Consider the following 19773-nt stretch of genomic DNA (forward strand, 5'->3'; position numbering starts at 1 on the left):
ACGAAGATGGTGAGTTCCCGGGAAGGAACTATACAGTTGGAAAAGTCATACAACAACTGTATGATATTAGGAAAGCTTCAACCCCCAAACTTGCAATGACACTCAAATTGCTTATGAATTCGACATGGGGATATTCCATTAAGAAACCTCAAGAGATGAAGAGTAAACATTATGAGAAGGTCGACAACTTTGTTGAAAGGTTTTCTCCTTTTGTTTTGAAGTACGAATTCACTCAAGGTCAAAGTGGCTTAGTAACCACATTAAAACCTATTGTCGAACATTGGTCTTACCCTCAGTTCGCAAAGGCAGTCCTTGACGAGTACAACAAATTCTTCTCCGAAGTCAAATCGAAAGTGAAGGTTTACTATGAGAACATTGACGCACTCATGACGAACGAAGAAGGATACAACAAACTCATTGAAATGGGAATGGTCGGTGAAAAGATGGGCTGTTTTAAGCTAGATAAGGTATTTTCCGAAGTTCATGTAATATCGAAAAGGAAATATTGGGGCATACTTGAAGACGGCACAGAAATAAAACATTGCATGAAATAAAAAATTTATTTTAAAAAAGTGACATTTTTTTATTTTATTTGAAATGTACGCTGAGTTTGTTGGAGAAGACCGTTGGGAAACTTGTTTGTTAGATGAGAAATATGAAATGGCATACCATTTTAAAACAATATATTTTTACATATATTAAATGCTTCAGGTTGAAAAACAAAGAACAAAAGTAGCAGATACAAAACCGTTAGACTATATCTTTACAAATGCTGGTAGGACTATTTCAGATGAAGAAATTTCATCCCGAGCATACAGGTTTGACTATCCAATTCGTTGGCTTCAAAGTCCTTCAGATGCAAAGGCAATAGGATTTAGAAGAGTTTTGTTTTCAAATAGAACTAACGCATTTATGTTCGTAGTATATTTTCATGGGCAGTATAAAGGTTCTGATGGTCTAATAGACAAATTTGACGAAATGAGAATCTTTACAGTTCGTTCAGACGAAAGTCTTGAGAAAACTCTAAATGACTTTCAAACTCAAATGAACAAATATTATTGGGAATTTCAAGAAAAATACGACTCTTTACTAAATGGAACATACTATCTGAAACTAGAATATGACAAGATGAACTCCACCGTTTCATTTCAAAAGATTGAAATTAACCCTCCAAGAGATACAGAGTTTTTATTTTGGAAAGTAGACAAACGTTCTTGGGCACAATTTCTTCGGTTACTAAACCAGAACGAACCATTACCACCAGATGGTCCATTTAAATTTATACTTCCACCAGCAGATTTGATGGTTTATAGAAACGTGTTTGACCCTCAAAATGTTATGTGTCATGCAAGTTTCAGTTCAAGCAACAATAGTTTTCTATGTATTGGTAAGGACTTTTATGACTTTGCTTCTAAATTCTACGAACCACCTAGTAACAGTTTCTCTGACTTTCAAGTTTGGTTCACAACAAATGGTGTGCAACATATTATTCCATTGTACTATGACTTTTATCTCGAATTGTCTTTCATATATAACTATGGAAAAGTGCTGAAAAAGTATTGAAAAATAATGTTTATGTTAGCATGTTAGATCTAACACGTTTTCTAACCACTTTTCTAACATCGTAGAAAACTCATGAAAACAATTTATTTTTGACACTTTCACAAAAAACATAAAAAAGTGAAGTTAAACGTTAAGGTTTACTGAGAAAGTTGTTCCCGGGCCAAAAATAATGTTTAGGTGAAGAGGTGAGATCTCACCCGTTTTTTCACCTGTTTTCTCACCCTCTTGAATTTTCATGAATTTTCATGAATTTTATATATTAATGTTTTCGCTAAGCCACTTTGTGCCGTCAGTCAGTCAGTCAGTCAATGAAATTTACACCAAAAATAATGTTTAGGTGAAGAGGTGAGATCTCACCCGTTTTTTCACCTGTTTTCTAACATCGTAGAAAACTCTCGAAAATCATGAATTTCCTTAAGATAGAAAAAATAAAGTTAGTTTTATTTTATTTATTTTTTTATTTTGTATGTAAGAACAGAAATGACAAACATTGAGTTTGAAACAGTTAGAAAGATAGACAATGACACCAAAGTGGTTAGAATCGGTGATTTAAACGTAAGATACTCAAAGAAATACAACAAATATTCTTTGTCAGACATTATATCTCCATCTGGAAAGAAAGCAAAGGACTGGGTTAGAATTGCTTCTACTCAGAAATTTTTGACAAGAATCCTGAGCTTATGATATCAGTAGCATTTCATGGAACAAGAGCATATCTTATAGACAAAGTCTTATACCAATAGTTTTGTTATGGTTGACCCAGTTGTTGGATATAACTTCATAACTTATGGTTCATTCGATACGGAACGTTGCAGTGAAGGCTTACTTTACATCGTTCAGAAACCGAAGGACTTCAATACAAAGAGATATAAGATAGGAAGAACATATAATATAACTCAAAGATATGACAGTACAGTCAATAGAGTCAAGGTTGTGTTTGCTAATGATATGAGAGCTGCAGAAACAGAACTACTTGAAAAGTTTGAGAAAATGTATGGTGCTCCCATAAAAGGTAAAGAAACGTTTGAAGTAGATGAGATAGATAAAGCTATAAAATTATTTGACGAAGTTGCTGAAAAATACATGTAAAGCGTTTATTTTTGGTCTTTTGTGAAAATTCATGAAATTTGGTCATTTTTCACCAAAAAATAAAGTTTAGGTGAAGAGGTGAGATCTAACACGTTTTTTCACCTGTTTTTTCACCCTCTTGAATTTTGTATAAAAAGCAACCGCCGGAATTCAGACTGTTGCTATATTCTTCACAAAATGCTTGTTTTGAGGTCGAGCCACTTTTGGCTCCACCGTATTCTTTCAACCAAAACTCATGAATTCAGCAAAAATAAAGTTTATGTTAGAATGTTAGATCTAACACGTTTTCTAACCACTTTTCTAACATGGTCTAAAACTCTCGAAAATCATGAATTTTTGACATTTCCTTAAGATAGAAAAAATAAAGTTAGTTTTATTTTATTTATTTTTTTTTATTTTGTATAAAAGATATGATTTCAACAATCGGCACAACAACAATTCAAACAACAGCACCAAACTCTTTAGTCATGAATCCAACATCTATGTTAGTAGAAATGAAAAGCTTCATTCCTTCTTCATATACTTTTGAAACAGAAATCCAGAAGATAAAGCAAGAACTTTTAACAAGTAATTTAGACTGTAGTGCGAAAGATGAAGAAAATGAACAGTATCTTTATGAAATGGAGGACATTATTGACCATTTGCCTAAACGACCTGAAATCCAACAACAAAAACTCACTATTCCTGAATTTGACGAAATTGAAGTGAAACCAACTGACTCAGTAGAAATTAAGAAGTTCATACGAAAGGTAAATTATGAATTCCTTGGTTTTCATTGCAACCATAAGGTTATGGACAAAGATTGCGATATGGTATATAAGAATGTTTCTGACATATATAAATCTGAAGAATTTAAGACCTACGACAACTTTGTTTCGTTAGTTGCTGAATGTGTATGGCAGATAAGAGATAAAGATAGAAGAGGTAAGGTATGGAATGAACAGATAAGACCCGCTATGTTTGAGATGAAGAGAGCAATTGACGCTTTAGTTGTTTTAGCTGGTTTTATTTCAATGTATAACGCAAAAATGAACCCGCAATGTTCAAAATGTAAGGCAGCAATTAGGAAATATAACTACTCCGTCAAAGAGATAGAAAGAATGAGAAACGACTATGCAGACTTAAAGAAAGAAGTAGAGAAACCAGCAGAAGATAAAATGAACATGTTAGAATTTCTGAACAAAAACTATCCAACTGCTGACGATTTCCTATTATCTGACGTCAAGAAGAAGTATAAAGAAACCTTCGGCATAGTTAAAACATTCGATGTACTAAAAGAAGAAATAGAAGCTACAAAACTGTTTAAAGTCATGAACCATCGCAACATATACCATGTAAAACGCTTGTAAATAGTTATGTTAGAAAAGAGGTTAGAAAACGTGTTAGATCTCACCTCTTCACCTAAAATATATTTTTATTGAATTCAGCAACAAAGTTCATGAGTTTTGTGTGTTTTGGACCATGTTAGAAAAGAGGTTAGAAAACGTGTTAGATCTCACCTCTTCACCTAAAATATATTTTTATTGAATTCAGCAACAAAGTTCATGAGTTTTGTGTGTTTTAGACCATGTTAGAAAAGAGGTGAGAAAACGTGTTAGATCTCACCTCTTCACCTAAAATATATTTTTATTGAATTCAGCAACAAAATTCTGAGTATAATGGCATATGGCATGTGTCAAACCGTTGAGTTTTCACAAAATTCCAAAAATAACGTTTACCATGTAAAACGCTTATAAAATAACTGAGGTGAAAAATTAGGTGAAAAAACAGGTGAAATCTCACCTCTTCACCTAAACATTATTTTTGATGAAAAATGACCAAATTTCATGAATTTCCTCATATGCTTGCTTCCCTCGGAAAACCGAGAGAAGAGATTCCGTATGAAAATCGCAAGAATTTGGCTCCTGGTTTGAAAGGATATTATGTACATAGACTTCTTGTAAATGCTATTGCAATGTGGGCTTCACCTAAAATATATTTTTATTGAATTCAGCACAAAAATCATGAATTTCCTCATATGCTTGCTTCCCTCGGAAAACAGTGAAGAACAGCGAGTAAGTAAAAAACCCCAGTCGCCAAAACTCTATGAAAACAGTGAAGAACAGCGAGTAAGTAAAAAATCTTACTCGCCAAAACTCTATGAAAATCGTGAAAAATTGCCAAACGGTTTGAGAGGATATTATGTACATAGACTTCTTGTAAATGCTGTTGCAATGTGGGCTTCGCCTCGTTATGCTTGGTATATTTACAGACTTCTTGACGAAATTCATAGACAAGAACGTGAAGAGATGGAAAACAAGCTTGAAGCAAAAGACAAAAGCATACAGAAAAGAATACCACGTTCGGTACCAAAAGGTAAGGAAAAGAACTATAAGTATATGATTTATACTGAAGAGTTGGAGAAAGAAGAAGATAAAGATATGGTTATGTTGCATTTAGTCAGAAGAAACAACAAAAGCTTTTACGACCTTGCTAAGATTTACAAATCTGACAGAAATTGGTTCTATCGCGAAAACTTACCGATTTCAATGACTCCAAATGAAGATGTGAAACAAATAGTTCAAGATACTTTACCTCAAACACACTATGATATTAAAGGTTGTACAATTCTTACCTTCAAAGAAGATTTGCCATTGTTAAAGGAAAAAATAACAGAGTATTTTGACAACTTCAAACAAGTAGAGTAAATTGCACTCTTTATTTTTACGCTTGACTTCAGATGGCTCAGGTAGCTCAATTAGGTAAATTGCCTCGTCAAATCCTTCTGGCATTCCGAGTCCTTCCTTCCGACAGGAAAATATTTTCCCGACAACTGAAAAAGTTTTTCCATCCGACAGGAAAAGTTTTTCCTTCCGACAGGAAAAAATTTTCCCGACAACTGGAAAAATTTTTCCCGACGACAGGAAGAACGCTTCCAGTTGTCCGTCCGTAAACCATTCAAATTTTCGAAAATTGAGAACTTTTTGGTCGAACTTCAGAAAAAGTTTTTCCTTCCGACAGGAAAAAATTTTCCCGACAACTGGAAAAATTTTTCCCGACGACAGGAAGAACGCTTCCAGTTGTCCGTCCGTAAACCATTCAAATTTTCGAAAATTGAGAACTTTTTGGTCGAACTTCAGAAAAAGTTTTTCCATCCGACAGGAAAAAATTTTCCTTCCGACAGGAAGAACTCTTCCATCCGACAGGAAAAATTTTTCCTTCCGACAGGACACAAACGGATGACTGACGTTCCTCTTCCTGAATGCCTTCCAAAGCCAGAAGAACCGACAGCCCCAGCACCACAACAGACTTACTAAGACTAAACACTTAGATTTTTCAAGCTTGACTTTTTACAATTTGAACTTTGTTTGCGTAGATATGAATTCTGAAAGAAGTATGAGGGTCTTGTATGACTTTGTACTTCTCCCATAGTTCATGTCTGTCAAACTTACCTGCCATGGACTCTTTCATAAGTTCCATGAAATCGTCTTCGGAGAATCCGGGGAAAAGTATAATGTCAGTAAGTATTCTTTTAACATCCTTACTTAAACTCTTTGCTGTCTGTACACAAATGACAACTGAGATGTTAAAGTGTCTGAGCTTCTTAAGAATTCGACACATATCTTGTTCTCTGTTCTTTAACAAAGGATGAGAAGCAAAGTCATCTAAGATAAGAAGACATCTATGAGGGTACGTTTTCCAATCGTAAGATTGCAATTTCTTCGAAATGTATTCTATCTCTTTCTGTTTGTTTCTGAAGTGTTTCTTCTCTAATATTCTCTGCATTTCCTCATTTGGGTCTTTAAACTTCGAATTGACATACTCATTTATAGCATTATACTTCAAAACTCTTCTTTGGTACTTCTTTATCCAATCTAACAACTCAGTATCCTTTATACATACTAACTTAGACTTCTTTATAATATCTTTGAACGAATTGACGGTTTGGTCAAATTGACCAGAAGTACTACAAATAACAACTAACTCATAGAATGGGTTCTTCTCATCTAGTTCTTGTTGCTGTGCAGCCATTTTAAGATAAGTGAAAGTCTTACCCGACCCAGGTGGTGCAATTAGACCTGTTATACCATTCTGAGCAAATAAGAACTTGTCATGTATAGGCTTTATCTGAGCATTTTCTAACTTCCTCTTGTTCTTGTTTAAAACATTCTCAAATTTCTTGTCAATGTCAGCAAACTTTTTTTCTAACATATTTTTTAGAAAAATTAAAATTTTTATCTTTTAGAAAATGTCTAGCGATTTCGCTATCTATATTCGAGACAAGCTTTTCGACAGCAAAACATCTGTCGACCATAAAATCTTACATAGTGTAAACAAGAAAGGTGAATTTGTTCTAAAGTTCTGTTTCTGGGAATATGACAAGAACCATAAACATTAAGCAGAGCAGTCTTAAAATTTGTCAATGACAGACTTGTTGACAGAGATGACGCCGATTGGAAAGATGAAGTCCAACAAAAGTTCTTAGAATGCAAAGAAGACACATGCGCTGTTCTTGAAGATGAAATAGAAAACAGAATAGAAGAGCTATTAAAGGACAAAGAACTTTTACATAAATATGGTTGCGCCAAATTTTGACATAACTCCACCAGAAAAGAAGAAGAAAGAAAAGAAAGAAAAGAAAGTAGAAGAAGAGAAGAAAGAACCAGAGCCAGTTCCAGAGAAAAAGAAATTTGACATGTAAAAATAAAATTTTATTTTTAGAACATTTCTGGGTCAATGTCAATGTTCTCTTCCTCTTTAGGAGTAAACACTGGCTTAGACTCTAAAATCTTTTTACCAATTTACCTTGAACTTCTACAACTTTAGACTCATAATATTCATAGTCGTCTGTCTTCTTTGGTTCATAAGGTATAACAAGTTTGTATGCTTTGCCTTCTTTAAGGTTTGAGAACCTTCTGTCAAACTTTCTTTGACTGTTAACAAACCTTCTATGTCTAAGTCTTCAATTTCGCACCATTTTAGTCACAATAGCAAACTTAACTGGTTCGATGTTCCAAACTTTGCTGAATGAAGACTTTTCAAAATGGTAGAAGTAAACATTCAAATATGTGAATGGGTCTAGTTCTTCTTTAAGTCCTGACATGTACTTATTTACTGAGATGAATTTTGTCATCTTTTCTATCGGATAAAAAATATTTTTTTTTAAATTTACTCAGAAAAATTTTTCTTTGTATATACACCATTCTGTACGTCTAAAAGACTTTTGACATTTGCCAAGAATGTACGTTTAGAAGCTGCATATAACCATATTCTTGACAATATTGTTTATACGAATCGTACAATGACCTTTCATCTAATGACACAAAGTCAGTTTCATCTATGAACAGTTCATAAACACTCTTGTTTGCTTCTAACAATGTTTGTCTCTCTTCGGTATGTGGAATTTGTCTTGGATTGAACTTAGAAATATCTAATGTCATGAAATATGAGAACAAGTGGTTGTAAAAGTCAGATGTCAAAGTTTCTGCTAAGTCGTCAAATATTCTGTATCTTGCATATGAGCTTCTGACGTTCTGACAACTACATATCTTCTGTCAGAACTTTCTAACTTCATCGGAACAACATTGTTTGAAACCATAATGAAGTTTGCAACATTTTCACAAACTCTTTGGTCTTTATACTTTCTTTCAACAACTCCAACTTTATCTGTTATAAGACTCTTCAAAGCATCTGAGTTCAAAACTTTTGTTGTATCTATACTTTGAAGTTCATTGCAAACTATAAGTTTCATATTCTCAATTGAAGAGTTAAATTTACCGCAGATGTTTTCTAAGTTTGTCATATTAGGGTTCGAATAACCTTCTAACAGTTTGCACAAAATATCTGTAAAGAAAGTATTCTTACCAGTTCCTTGTTTTCCAATTATAATGAGAGCAGTTTCATTTTTAGCACTTGGATGTTGTAAGATGTTTGCAAACCAACATAAGATATACTCATAAACCTTTTCGTTTCCATTGCATATAATTTCTTTGACATGGTCTAACCAAGCTTCTATAATATTTTCTTTCCATTCTACTTGTTCATATTTATATCCAGTGAAGATAGAATAGAAGTTTGGAGAAGGTGTATAAAACTTTATACCACGAACTGAAAAATCTTCAAGTTTTGACAATAAGATATCCCAAGCATCTAACATCTTCATGCCAACTTGTACAACTTTTATTTTCTTAAGTTTCTGTCTACATTCTTGTTCAGACACTATTGTTGCTCTTGGTTTGTTAAAGACAACATCCCATTCTTTCATGACATAACATTCTGGGGCAGAGTCAACATAAATGACTAAACGTTTCAAATTCTCGACTGCTTTGTTATAGTCTCTAAATGGACACATATTTCTGAATGCTTGGAAGTCATAAAAATCTGAAACATCTATTCTGTACATTTTTATAAAAATAAAAAAATAATATTTTTTTATTCTTGACTTTGTTGTTGCATTTGTTCCATTTGTTGCATTTGTTGTTCTTGAGCTATTTGTTGTTGAAGTTGTTCTTGTAATACAATACTTTCACCAGTTGCATCTTCCAATTCGAAACTTTCTGCCGTCATTGACAAATACATAGGACATAAAAGTTTTACAGGAACAAAGTTTGCGTCAACTAATGTCAACGTTATACTTGCCAAAGTGTTTGAGTTCACTAAGGTTGAAAATTCTGCATTCGAATGAACAATAGGCAAACCAGCAGAGAAAGTATTGTTTATACGCATAAGTATCTTTTGGTCATAATAGTTTCTGTCGACATTCGAATAACACTTTGAACCTAAGTTTGAAACAATATATAAGATTGGTGTGCTTAATGTCAATGGAATAGACATTCCTTGTATGACACCTTTTCCTGTTATAGGAAACTGTTGGTAGTAAAAACCAGAAATAAGTTTTGTATTATAGCTCATATCGTTTATAGTAAACTCAGTCGGACATCCAAACATAATGAAACCTGCTCTAGTTGCAGCACATGTTACACCCGTACTTAAAGTATTAAATAAGTCAACAAAACCTGTTGGTGGTATATCTGAGTAAGTATCTTCAAAGGAGTATTTTTTACCATTCACAACAATAAAGTCTTCTGGTGTCAAAAGAGCAAAACAGGCTTTAGTCGTCATTGTGTTTAAGGTTAGTTTACAATATCGTCCTTGAGGACTTTGTAAGTTTGTTGTTATAGAATTATATGACTCAGGGTTTTTAGTCGTAATAGTATAAACCATTATGTCTTCTGCCATTTATATATATTTAAAAGTTTTTCTGAAAGTGGAGAAGAACTTCATCTAAACTTTCACATGGCGTTTCTTGAAGTTCTCTGTCTAAGAAGTTCAAATATTTTGTAAAGACATAGAACTTTCCTTTGTCTACACGAACAAACAAAACAGGGTCTTTCATATCGTTCAAAAGTGTGTAAAGTCCTTTACATGAAATAAAGTCTATATTATTTTTCTTCAAACATCTTTCAAGAAGTTTTGACATTTTTACTTAGCAAATAAACTTTAATGAAATGTTGTGGTCGTCAAATATTTTTATAACGTCTGGGAAACTATACTTTAAGTTCAACGTTTCACCTCCTTTCATAACGTATATCTTGTCAATGACATATATATGAAACACCACAGCAACTAATGTCGGGTTCTATTTCTTTGATGTTTATATCGTCTGCCTCTGTCAAAAGTTTCAATAGTTCTTTCAAAACTTCATGAGGTGCAATGACATATGAGTTCACTTTTACAGGGTTGTGTTCGACCAAGTTTAACATTATACTTAAAGCTTGACAAATCTTCTCCTGAGTTTGAAGTTTGTCTTTCAGTTGTTGGTAGTCATTTCGAATATCTGCAACAGAACTTAAGTCTCTGTTAACTTCAGGATATGTTGGTTCTTTTACAGGAACAATTGTTATACCATCTTCGTCTTCGTATGGTTTCCCCACTTCAACATCTCTGTCTTTGACATTGACAATAACACTTTGACTGTTTGTTTGAGTTGGTGAATTTAACTTCACATCTGCCACCGCCATTAAACCTTTTGAAACACTTACGCTTCTATTTTTCGGAAATGACATTTTACTTAGAATAAAAAGATGGACGTATTTGAGTATCTCTTCGAATTGAAGCAAAACAAAGTTTATACTCACAAACAATACAAATACATTGACAGAATAGTTCTTTATACAAAAATGGTAAATGTTATAGAATAGCAATATTTGCTGAACCAAAATATTTTCATAAAGCAAGAAAGTTGGTATAACGAAATGGTGAAAGTTCTTGAAGCAGACAAAATATAACTTCAAAACTGACCGATATTACTAAAGGAAAGTTTTATACAATATTATGTCAAAACTGGCGTACTGTCAATATTTGACGGAGAGAAGTCAGTTCAAGAACAACTTACTGACCTGCTGCCAAAATCTGCTCGATGGAAGCTGTCGTTATGCCAATCTGAGGAGCCCCAGCAGGTTTCATCGAACGAATCTTCAAAGAGCATCTTCCGTGAAAAGTGCTATTGGTTTTGTAAACTTCTTTGCTTTCAATTCATCTGGACCGTCTCTGTCACCAGTATATTGTATTTGAACTGTACCAACAGTTGAAATACCACCCATAAAGTCTTCTGAGTCAGCAAATGGAATGCCAAGCCAAAAGTTTGAACGGTCTCCATTTGTATATTGAGTTTTTTGACCTCCTGTATGAGTCCATACTTTCACATATGGCATAATAGAACTTTGCATTTCAGGGTTAATGGTTGTTGTGAAGTTGTTGTTAAAGTTCATAGCATCTAATGTCAAGTTGTATGACCTCATATCCTCACTGTAGAATATTCTTCTCTTGGATAATATTTGCCATCTATGTTTATATGATATTTAATACCAGGGTTGTAGAAACAAGAATAGTCATTTATAGTTCGTCTGAACAGTACAAACATAGTATCTGCATGTTTCATTGCAGTTGTTAAAGCAATATCTGTTTTTGCACCTGGGTCAGCACTTTGGTTTCCAACTTCACCTGCAAAGTCTTTGACAGATATTTGGTGTATAGGGAACATAAGTGGAACTGCAATATATTTGGCAGCTAAAGCATTTGAAATATCTGGGTCAACATATAAACGGCAAGTCTGCTTTCTATTCTCTTGCATTCAACTTTTCGCATGTGAACTTAACTGGGTCCCAAGCATCTCCAGCAGCATTGAAATAATAGTTTACTTCAATTGTTGAAGTTTGAGAAACCAAAGTCTAAGTCAACTTTGTCTTTGCAAAATTCGGCGAATGAATGTTTTATTTGTTCCCTTTACGTCTGTAATAGTGAATGGGTCTTGTGTTGGTGCAATGACTAAGTTATTTTTGCTTGGAGTAAGTTCGATAGAAATTTTTCCTGCCCAGTTTGGCAAGTATCTTAAAAACCTGAAGATGAGGAAAGATGACAAAGGAACTCTAAGTTTCAGTTTTACTTTAGTGGCAGCATTTCCATCTGAACCAGAAAGGTTAACATAAACTCCTGGAACGTTAGGGTCAAGTCTTCTTATTTTCTCAATAGTTGCATACTGGTCTGTTTGTTCTCTAGCTTGTGGTTGTACTGAGTTTCTCAAAGCGAACCATTCATAGTTTGCCCATGTTACTGTTTGAACTAAGTCAGAGTTAGAATATATCTTATATCCCATGAAAACTTCTGGAGCATATTGGTATCCGACATAGAAAATTCCATTGCAACCTTTCTTGTCAGACAACTTGGCAGAAGGTTTTATTTCAATGTCTTGTTCCACGTATAAGAATGAGTTGTCAATAGAAATAATATGAAACCTGTCGCAAGCAATATCTACTGTTGTTGAAGAACCTTCTCCAAACTCACCTACGTTTCCATAAGAAACAGCAGTTGTATATTCGTAAGTTCCAGGAACTATTTCTGACCTTCTAATGGCATTGTCGCATTCGTTATACCATTCGGAAACATTTCCGTTCATGGCATCCAAAACTGTTGGCGTTATATTCTGAGCGGCGTACATTTCATATGGGTAAAAATATAGAATAGTTGAATTTATGTGTCATAATAGAACCCACTCGGACCAAGCTTTACTTTCTTCCTGACTGAGTTTTTAACTCTTCTTTTTCCTTCATTGCCACTACTTTCACTAGATGAAGTTACTTCTTCACTACTTTCATTTGTTCTACTCTTCTCTTCTTCTTTGGTGTCGCTTTTGGTAACTTGCCCTCTGCTTCAAGTTGTTGCATCTTTGCCTCATGTTCACCTAGTATGTTGTAAATTTCCCATGTCCTTTTTGCCTTTGGGCTCTGGTCGCCCATCTCAGGTAACCTATATCCTAGAAAGATTTTGTCATAGTTTGTATTTGAGTCTTCGCGTATTGTTTTGCATGACTCTTTCCTGAGTTTCCGGTTCAAGCTCTTCAAACAGAGCTTGTCCATATGGAATAAGCTCGTTTCCAAATATATGTTTTTGTAGCCATTCTGGTTTTCTTTCCATGTTACCAATAATATTTTTGTGAATGGGAAAAGCTTTTACCCAATGTTTCAGTCTTGCGTCATTTATTTCTGTAGTTGGTTTTATTTTGTCAAGGAATGTTTTTTCAATACTAACATTTCATTTGGTACTGTCCATTTGAGTTTTCTTAAATATTCATCCTTCTCGGTTCATTGTCTGCAAAGTAAGTTTTTATGACATTTTGTAAACTTTCGTTTGCAAGGTCATGTACAATAGGTTCTCTTCTTCTCTCTCCCTAACTTTCTTTCTAAACTCTTCACCAAATATACCATCTCTATGGTTCTGTGTAGTTCTTTGAGATAAATGTTCTAGAACGTCAGGTGTTATATTTCCATCAGCCATGTTCATTTCATACTGGTCCAAAATATCTGCATGTTTCATATCTTTCAATGGCATTAAAGCCGCGCTGAAAATACCAGCTATATCTGGTTCACCATTCACTTCCATTGCGTCTACAACTTCTTGGAATTGAGGTTGTAAGTTTATGAACCACCTATCCGGATTAGCTTTATGACCCCATCTCATTGTAGTTCCATAGTCCTGCAGAAACAAAAGTAGGTTTGTTTCCATATTGGCTAGGTTCTGAATGAACTTTAAACAATGTTTCATTTCTATATGTTTTGTTGAAATTTAACCTTTTATTTTCACCGAGTTCAGCCAAAGATTGAACGTTATATGGTCGTAAGTAAAAAGGATTATTGTATTTGCGTACATTTTCTTTCAGTACTTCCATTCTTTGCTGAATATTTTCATCTGATGTTGGAGTCTTTTGTATGTCGGTGAACATTTTTCGATATCTTCTACTATGTCAGCCGAATTTTTTCTTAGACTCTTGGAAAGATTCCATATTCTCCGCATACACTTGTTGAGGGTCAAGATTTTTCGGCTGTTCCAAATCTTCATCTAGTTCTGTGAAGTTAGTTTCCAAAGGAGGGACTTGTTCGTTTCCTTCAGGCTCTTCTAGCTGTTGTTGCTGAACTATTTCTTCCATGTCTGGTTGTATCTGAACTTCTTCCTGTTGAGTTTCTTGTACCTCATCTGGTGGCATTTCATATATTCCGAGACCGTTTTTAAAAGTTCCCTATCTAAGTCATCCGGACTCATAACCTTTCTTCTTTCGTTCCGTCTCTATTTTTTACGCGTTTCATGAAGAGAGTTGAATTATCATTTAGCTCTGACACCAAATATCTCGGAGTAAATTCATTCATGTCATTTGGATGATATGCTATTAAATCATATCCCTTAGCGAGCTTGTATTTTCCAGGTTTGAGATTATATCCCATTTGGTGCTGAACCATAAAGCTAAATAGGTTCGGGTCAGTATTTCCTTCCTTGAACTTTCTAATAGCTTCTTTATATCTGTCACTAAAGTCAAGAGTATCTGGGTAACCATAATCTTCCTTAAGCATTTTTAAGAATTCTTGGTTTCCTTGTTCTCTACTTCTTTTGTGTCTTTGCTCTGTTTGTGGTTGCTGTGGTGCTGGATTTTGAACTGTTGGTTGCTGTGCTGGTTGTGGAGGTGGTTGTTGTGCTGGTTTTGGTTGTGGTGCTGGATTTTGAACTGTTGGTTGTTGTTGTTGTTTTGGTGCATGCCTGTGTCTGTGTCCATGTGACGATGTAAATGTTTTAGGTAGTCCTGGTGCAGGTGCTTCTCTTGGAGGGTTTGGTGGTATATAAGTTCCACCAGCTGGCACATATGTTCCATCTGCAGCATAATGTCCTACCTGACTTTTCGTTTTTAAAGAAAGCATTTACTAGGTCTGTTTTGGTCTGTTGTAACTCTTTTTCTTGACTTTCCACAACAGTTGCTCTAACGGCGTCATAGGCACTTTGAACTGCCTGTCTCGTTGCTGCATCTGTTATTTTCGTCATATTTTGTGCTACTTCTCTTAACTCTTTGTCGAAACCTTCAGACTTCAGTTTCTTTCCAGATGAGAAGTCGTTCACACTAGTTTCACCTTACTATGAAGAGCTTCGAAGGCATTCTTAAAGTCAGCATTCATTAAAGCTTCATTTGAACTGTCTTCATCCGCTTGTATTTTTGTCCTTATTGACCCTATAAGTTGGGCTGCTTTAGCGTTGGCTTGGGCGTCTAACCAGTTCATTATTAGCTTTTATATATTCTGCGCTTTTCATTGCCTTTTGCATGGCTGCGTCGTTATTTTTACTTTCTTGTGCTAAGTTTTCATACTGTACGGTTTGGTTTTGCAACTGTAAAAGTTTTTTCTGCCTTTACATTTGCTTCAACTTTTTTTTTATACTCATCGCTATCCATATATGTCTTCAGGGCTTTTTGTTTTATTTCTTCATCTTTCAGTACTTTATATTGAGTAGTATGGTTTTTTCAAATTTATAACATCTTGTTCCATTTTTGCTACTTCTGCTGCTTTTTCTGACACTTTTTTCGCATATTCCTCTGTACTTAGTTCTTTCAGTTGTTCTTCTTTCTTCTTTTCTCTACGTTTAACTCATTGAGTTTCTTTGTGTGTCTGTCATATTCTAGTTTCTTTTTCGTTTTCACTTATTTGTTTCTGTATGTCTATGTTTGACTTTTTGACATCTGTTATTTGATTTTTGAGTGAACTCAAATTCATTTGACTTTGAGGGTTATAACTGTTCCGTCTGCAGCTCCACCATAGCCTGCCATTTTTCGCTAAAAGTGCCGCTCTTAAACCTCCACTCTGTGCACCAATAACTCGGTTTAAAAGCATAGGGTTGCTTGACATTTGTTGCAACATAGTGGGGTCATTCATCATTTGTTGTTGCAACTGTTGTTGTGGTGTCAGTTTTAACTATTGGATGTTTCAATGCTCCTTCTCTTACGTATATTCTTACGTAGCTTACGTGGCATTTTAAGTGAAGTTAAAAAGCGGTTTTTGACAGATGTTTAATATGACACTTTTGTTCAGCACAAAACTACTCGGTCAAAATGTTGTCAGTTTTGTAAAATAACCGTCCTATCTCATTCTATAAGGGGGAAAAGGCTTCTCAAAGTATACTTCCTTGGAACGCCGGTAACTTTTCCTGTAGCGACGATAGACCCTTACTTGTCCGGACAAAGTTATACTATTTTGAGCGCTCTACAAAAAAGTCAACGGCTGGTCGGCTGGGGTTCGGTCCTCCTCTTGGGTCTTGGGCAAAATTTCTTAGGGGCTAGAGGGCGCAACGCGCCTGGAAGCCCCCCAAATATAAACTTCATTTATACTAAACATCTTCAGGGCTAGAGGGCGCAACGCGCCTGGAGGCCCCACTACCTTTTTTTTTTCTTTTCATCATTAAACGTAGAAAGATATATTAATATTATTTTAAAATTAAAAAAAAATAAAGAAAGTATAATAAGTAATTATTTAGTTATCGATATATATATGTAAAGTGATAATCTGAGGATAATCTGAGGAGGAGTCTGAGGATTAGACCGAGGAGTAGTTTGAGGAGTTTGATGATAATCTGAGGAGTTTGAGGAGTAATCTGAGGAGTTTGAGGATAATCTGAGGAGGAGTCTGAGGATAATCTGAGGAGTTTGAGGATAATCTGAGGAGGAGTTTGAGGATAATCTGAGGAGGAGTTTGAGGATAATCTGAGGAGGAGTCTGAGGATAATCTGAGGAGGAGTTTGAGGATTAGACCGAGGAGTAGTCTGAGGAGCTTGAGGATAATCTGAGTAGTCTGAGGAGCTTGAGGATAATCTGAGGAGTTTGAGGATAATCTGAGGAGGAGTCTGAGGATTAGACCGAGGAGTAGTTTGAGGAGTAGTCTGAGGAGTTTGAGGATAATCTGAGGAGGAGTCTGAGGATTAGACCGAGGAGTAGTTTGAGGAGTTTGATGATAATCTGAGGAGTTTGAGGAGTAGTCTGAGGAGTTTGAGGATAATCTGAGGAGTTTGAGGATAATCTGAGGAGGAGTCTGAGGATAATCTGAGGAGTTTGAGGATAATCTGAGGAGGAGTTTGAGGATAATCTGAGGAGGAGTTTGAGGATAATCTGAGGAGGAGTCTGAGGATAATCTGAGGAGGAGTTTGAGGATTAGACCGAGGAGTAGTCTGAGGAGCTTGAGGATAATCTGAGGAGTTTGAGGATAATCTGAGGAGGAGTCTGAGGATTAGACCGAGGAGTAGTTTGAGGAGTAGTCTGAGGAGTTTGAGGATAATCTGAGGAGGAGTCTGAGGATTAGACTGAGGAGTTTGAGGAGTAGTCTGAGGATAATCTGAGGAGGAGTTTGAGGATTAGACTGAGGAGTAGTTTGAGGATAATCTGAGGAGGAGTTTGAGGATTAGACTGAGGAGTAGTTTGAGGATAATCTGAGGAGGAGTCTGAGGATAATCTGAGGAGGAGTCTGCGGATAATCTGAGGAGTAGTTTCAGGAGTAGTCTGAGGACTAGTCTCAGGACTAGTCTGATGAGGAGGACTCTAAGGAGTAGTCTGAAGAGTAGTCTCAGGAGGAAGATCTGAGGAGGAGTCTTATGAGGAAGATCTGAGGAGTAGTCTGATGAGGAGGGGTCTAAGGAGTAGTCTGAGGATGATGAGTAATCTGATAAGGAGTAGTCTGAGGATGATCTGAGGATAACCTGATGACTAGTCTAGGAGTGGTCTAATAAAAATGTAAAATATTTTCAAAGAAAAAATTCTATGAATTTTATATTTTAATTCTTAGCATTATACTGAATAAAATAAACATAAATATCAAAATTTGAAATTGAACACGCCAAAAAATTGATAATCCACATTCAATATTTTGTAAGTGGCGTACATTTTGAATACTCGCCATACGCCTTGGAGTTCTCAATTTTGAATTCACCTTTATTTGGGCGACCTCAGAAAAATACGCCATTAAGAAAAATATTGTATGAGATTTTAAATTTGAACATGCTCTACCTTAAGGAATTAAATTTATTAAGATATATTTATATATAGTAGTAGGATAGGAAGGGTTGTGTGACTTTTTTTGTTACATCTATATATAGACGATGCATTAAAATATATTTATATACTAAACGCATTAAAAAATTAACATTAATTTTAAAATAATTTATTTTTTTATCTTTTATAAAAGAAGCTATATATAGATGATGTCAGATATTCCGCGATTTATTAAACATTGTTTAAATCCTGAATGGGTTAAACTTCAATTTAAAAATGAAGATTGTGAATTATTAAATGAATATGAAAGCCAAAATAAGCTAATGAGGTATAAATATAATGATAAAGAATATTTAATTTCATGGAATCAATGGAGTCATAATCAAAGACCTCATAAACGAGAAGAAGAAATTAGAAATAATGAAATGGAAATCATTGATGACATTAAAGAGGATGGAATTCCTAAATTTTGTAGAAAAACCTTTAGAACTAAGTTAGGAGCATATAAACGTAGAGTATTAAATCCTGAATATCTTAAACATCAATTTAAAAAGGAAGACTGTGAATTATTAAACGCTAATGAATATGAAAATGCTAAATCAAAACTGAGATATAAATATATTGGAAGTGATGAAAGGTGTAAAGATAAAGATAAAGTTTATTCAGTTTCATATAATAACTGGCACACGTTAGGGATAAGAAAACATTTAGGAGATTATGGTAAAAGTTCTGAATTCTTTAAATCTAGTATGTACGAGAGAGTAAAAGAAATTAGAAATAATTATTTTCATGAATAAAATAAAAAATTTTTTTAAAAAAATAAACTTTAAAAATTCATGTCTTACATTTTTGAATAATTTATTTTTATTTTGTATGAAATGAGCGTCAAGACTAACGACGTTAAAAAATTTGGATTCACAAATGAGGAAATAAAGGATATATTAGAGGAGGCGGGTTATGAAGTTAGTAAATATTATTTAAGAAATTGTCAAAAATTCGCGGAGTTTTTAAATGAGTTTGATTATGATGGAAAAATGAATAAAGATGATGTTATAAATTTCTTATATCCCACATCTAAAGAAGAAAAACCTAAAGAACCTGATGATTTTATAGCTATTCATACATTCCTTTTCAAAGTTGTGAAATTAAATAAGACAGGAATTAGATTTAATGTATCAGGGTACGCATTCTTGAGTAAATTAAAATGTATCCGTCACGTTGCAGATGATAAAAATTTATGTGTTCTTAATTCATTTTATGGGCTTTAAAGAATAAACTTTATTTTTATTTATTTTTTAATTTTTTATTCTTACATAAATGAACAAAAACGGAACAGCTAAAATGAATGATAATCAAATTAGAGCAGAAGGTAGAAGGTTATTTAAACGCTTCTATAACATTCCTGATGGTGCTAATCCTAAAACTCGTAGAAGCTATTTAAATGAAGCAATAGATGCATATGAAGGGTTTGACATTTCATCAGAAAGTGAGAGATTAGCGAGAATGTTAAATGTTAATATTGATTTCTATTATTGTGATCCTCAACCAGAAGACGTGGACATAAATAAGGTAGACTTTCCATTAGTGGAATCAATAATGATAGATCCAGAATTTGAAACAGTAAATATTTTATTAACACAGAGTCCATGTGGAAAACTTCACGCTGACAGAATAACAGACGTTGAAGCACTCACCGGCTATAGAGTTTGTCCATATTGTAAAGAAGAAGTTTATTCTATCCGTGATGATCCAGAAAGGAAAAACCAAAGAAGATTTTTAAAGCATTGTGAGAAATG

The 19773-nt window shown here is 34.4% G+C and overlaps 9 protein-coding genes and 3 pseudogenes across 12 annotated transcripts, besides 1 other annotated feature; 6 read left to right on the forward strand and 6 right to left on the reverse strand.

Moving 5' to 3' along the window:
• Positions 1 to 95: 95 nt before the first annotated feature.
• On the forward strand, positions 96 to 554 carry TVAGG3_0247380 (DNA/RNA polymerases family; the record flags this gene model as incomplete). Its single annotated transcript, XM_051227916.1, has 1 exon — positions 96 to 554. One exon carries the CDS (start codon positions 96 to 98, stop codon positions 552 to 554), a length of 459 nt encoding a protein of 152 aa, XP_051112902.1.
• Positions 555 to 702: 148 nt separating this feature from the next.
• TVAGG3_0247390 (uncharacterized protein) lies at positions 703 to 1456 on the forward strand (the record flags this gene model as incomplete). Its single annotated transcript, XM_051227917.1, has 1 exon — positions 703 to 1456. A coding segment is annotated over one exon (754 nt), but the record flags the coding sequence as incomplete, so codon positions are not given.
• A 1606-nt stretch (positions 1457 to 3062) lies between these two features.
• TVAGG3_0247400 (organellar and viral DNA polymerase type B) lies at positions 3063 to 4001 on the forward strand (the record flags this gene model as incomplete). The annotated part of the gene is made up of 1 exon (XM_051227918.1): positions 3063 to 4001. The coding sequence occupies one exon, from the start codon at positions 3063 to 3065 to the stop codon at positions 3999 to 4001; it is 939 nt and encodes a 312-aa protein (XP_051112904.1).
• A 654-nt stretch (positions 4002 to 4655) lies between these two features.
• On the forward strand, positions 4656 to 5339 carry TVAGG3_0247410 (KilA, N-terminal/APSES-type HTH, DNA-binding family; the record flags this gene model as incomplete). The annotated part of the gene is made up of 1 exon (XM_051227919.1): positions 4656 to 5339. The coding sequence occupies one exon, from the start codon at positions 4656 to 4658 to the stop codon at positions 5337 to 5339; it is 684 nt and encodes a 227-aa protein (XP_051112905.1).
• Positions 5340 to 5967: 628 nt separating this feature from the next.
• TVAGG3_0247420 (protein of unknown function, DUF4106 family) lies at positions 5968 to 6417 on the reverse strand (the record flags this gene model as incomplete). The annotated part of the gene is made up of 1 exon (XM_051227920.1): positions 5968 to 6417. One exon carries the CDS (start codon positions 6415 to 6417, stop codon positions 5968 to 5970), a length of 450 nt encoding a protein of 149 aa, XP_051112906.1.
• Positions 6418 to 6880: 463 nt separating this feature from the next.
• Positions 6881 to 7333, forward strand: TVAGG3_0247430 (annotated as a pseudogene). Its single transcript has one exon. A coding segment is annotated over exon 1 (453 nt).
• Positions 7334 to 8379: 1046 nt separating this feature from the next.
• TVAGG3_0247440 (uncharacterized protein) lies at positions 8380 to 9034 on the reverse strand (the record flags this gene model as incomplete). Its single annotated transcript, XM_051227921.1, has 1 exon — positions 8380 to 9034. A coding segment is annotated over one exon (655 nt), but the record flags the coding sequence as incomplete, so codon positions are not given.
• Positions 9035 to 9063: 29 nt separating this feature from the next.
• Positions 9064 to 9465, reverse strand: TVAGG3_0247450 (uncharacterized protein; the record flags this gene model as incomplete). The annotated part of the gene is made up of 1 exon (XM_051227922.1): positions 9064 to 9465. One exon carries the CDS (start codon positions 9463 to 9465, stop codon positions 9064 to 9066), a length of 402 nt encoding a protein of 133 aa, XP_051112908.1.
• A 652-nt stretch (positions 9466 to 10117) lies between these two features.
• Positions 10118 to 10652, reverse strand: TVAGG3_0247460 (annotated as a pseudogene). The gene has a single exon. A coding segment is annotated over exon 1 (535 nt).
• Positions 10653 to 14059: 3407 nt separating this feature from the next.
• TVAGG3_0247470 lies at positions 14060 to 15270 on the reverse strand (annotated as a pseudogene). The gene has a single exon. A coding segment is annotated over exon 1 (1211 nt).
• A 1175-nt stretch (positions 15271 to 16445) lies between these two features.
• On the reverse strand, positions 16446 to 17709 carry TVAGG3_0247480 (uncharacterized protein; the record flags this gene model as incomplete). Its single annotated transcript, XM_001291406.2, has 1 exon — positions 17344 to 17682. A coding segment is annotated over one exon (339 nt), but the record flags the coding sequence as incomplete, so codon positions are not given.
• A 1110-nt stretch (positions 17710 to 18819) lies between these two features.
• Positions 18820 to 19773: part of a mobile genetic element that runs on past the window's edge.
• TVAGG3_0247500 (uncharacterized protein) lies at positions 19295 to 19514 on the forward strand (the record flags this gene model as incomplete). Its single annotated transcript, XM_051227923.1, has 1 exon — positions 19295 to 19514. A coding segment is annotated over one exon (220 nt), but the record flags the coding sequence as incomplete, so codon positions are not given.

The sequence above is a fragment of the Trichomonas vaginalis genome, chromosome IV, assembly GCF_026262505.1.
Source record: "Trichomonas vaginalis G3 chromosome IV, whole genome shotgun sequence".
NCBI classification, from domain to species: domain Eukaryota; phylum Parabasalia; order Trichomonadida; family Trichomonadidae; genus Trichomonas; species Trichomonas vaginalis.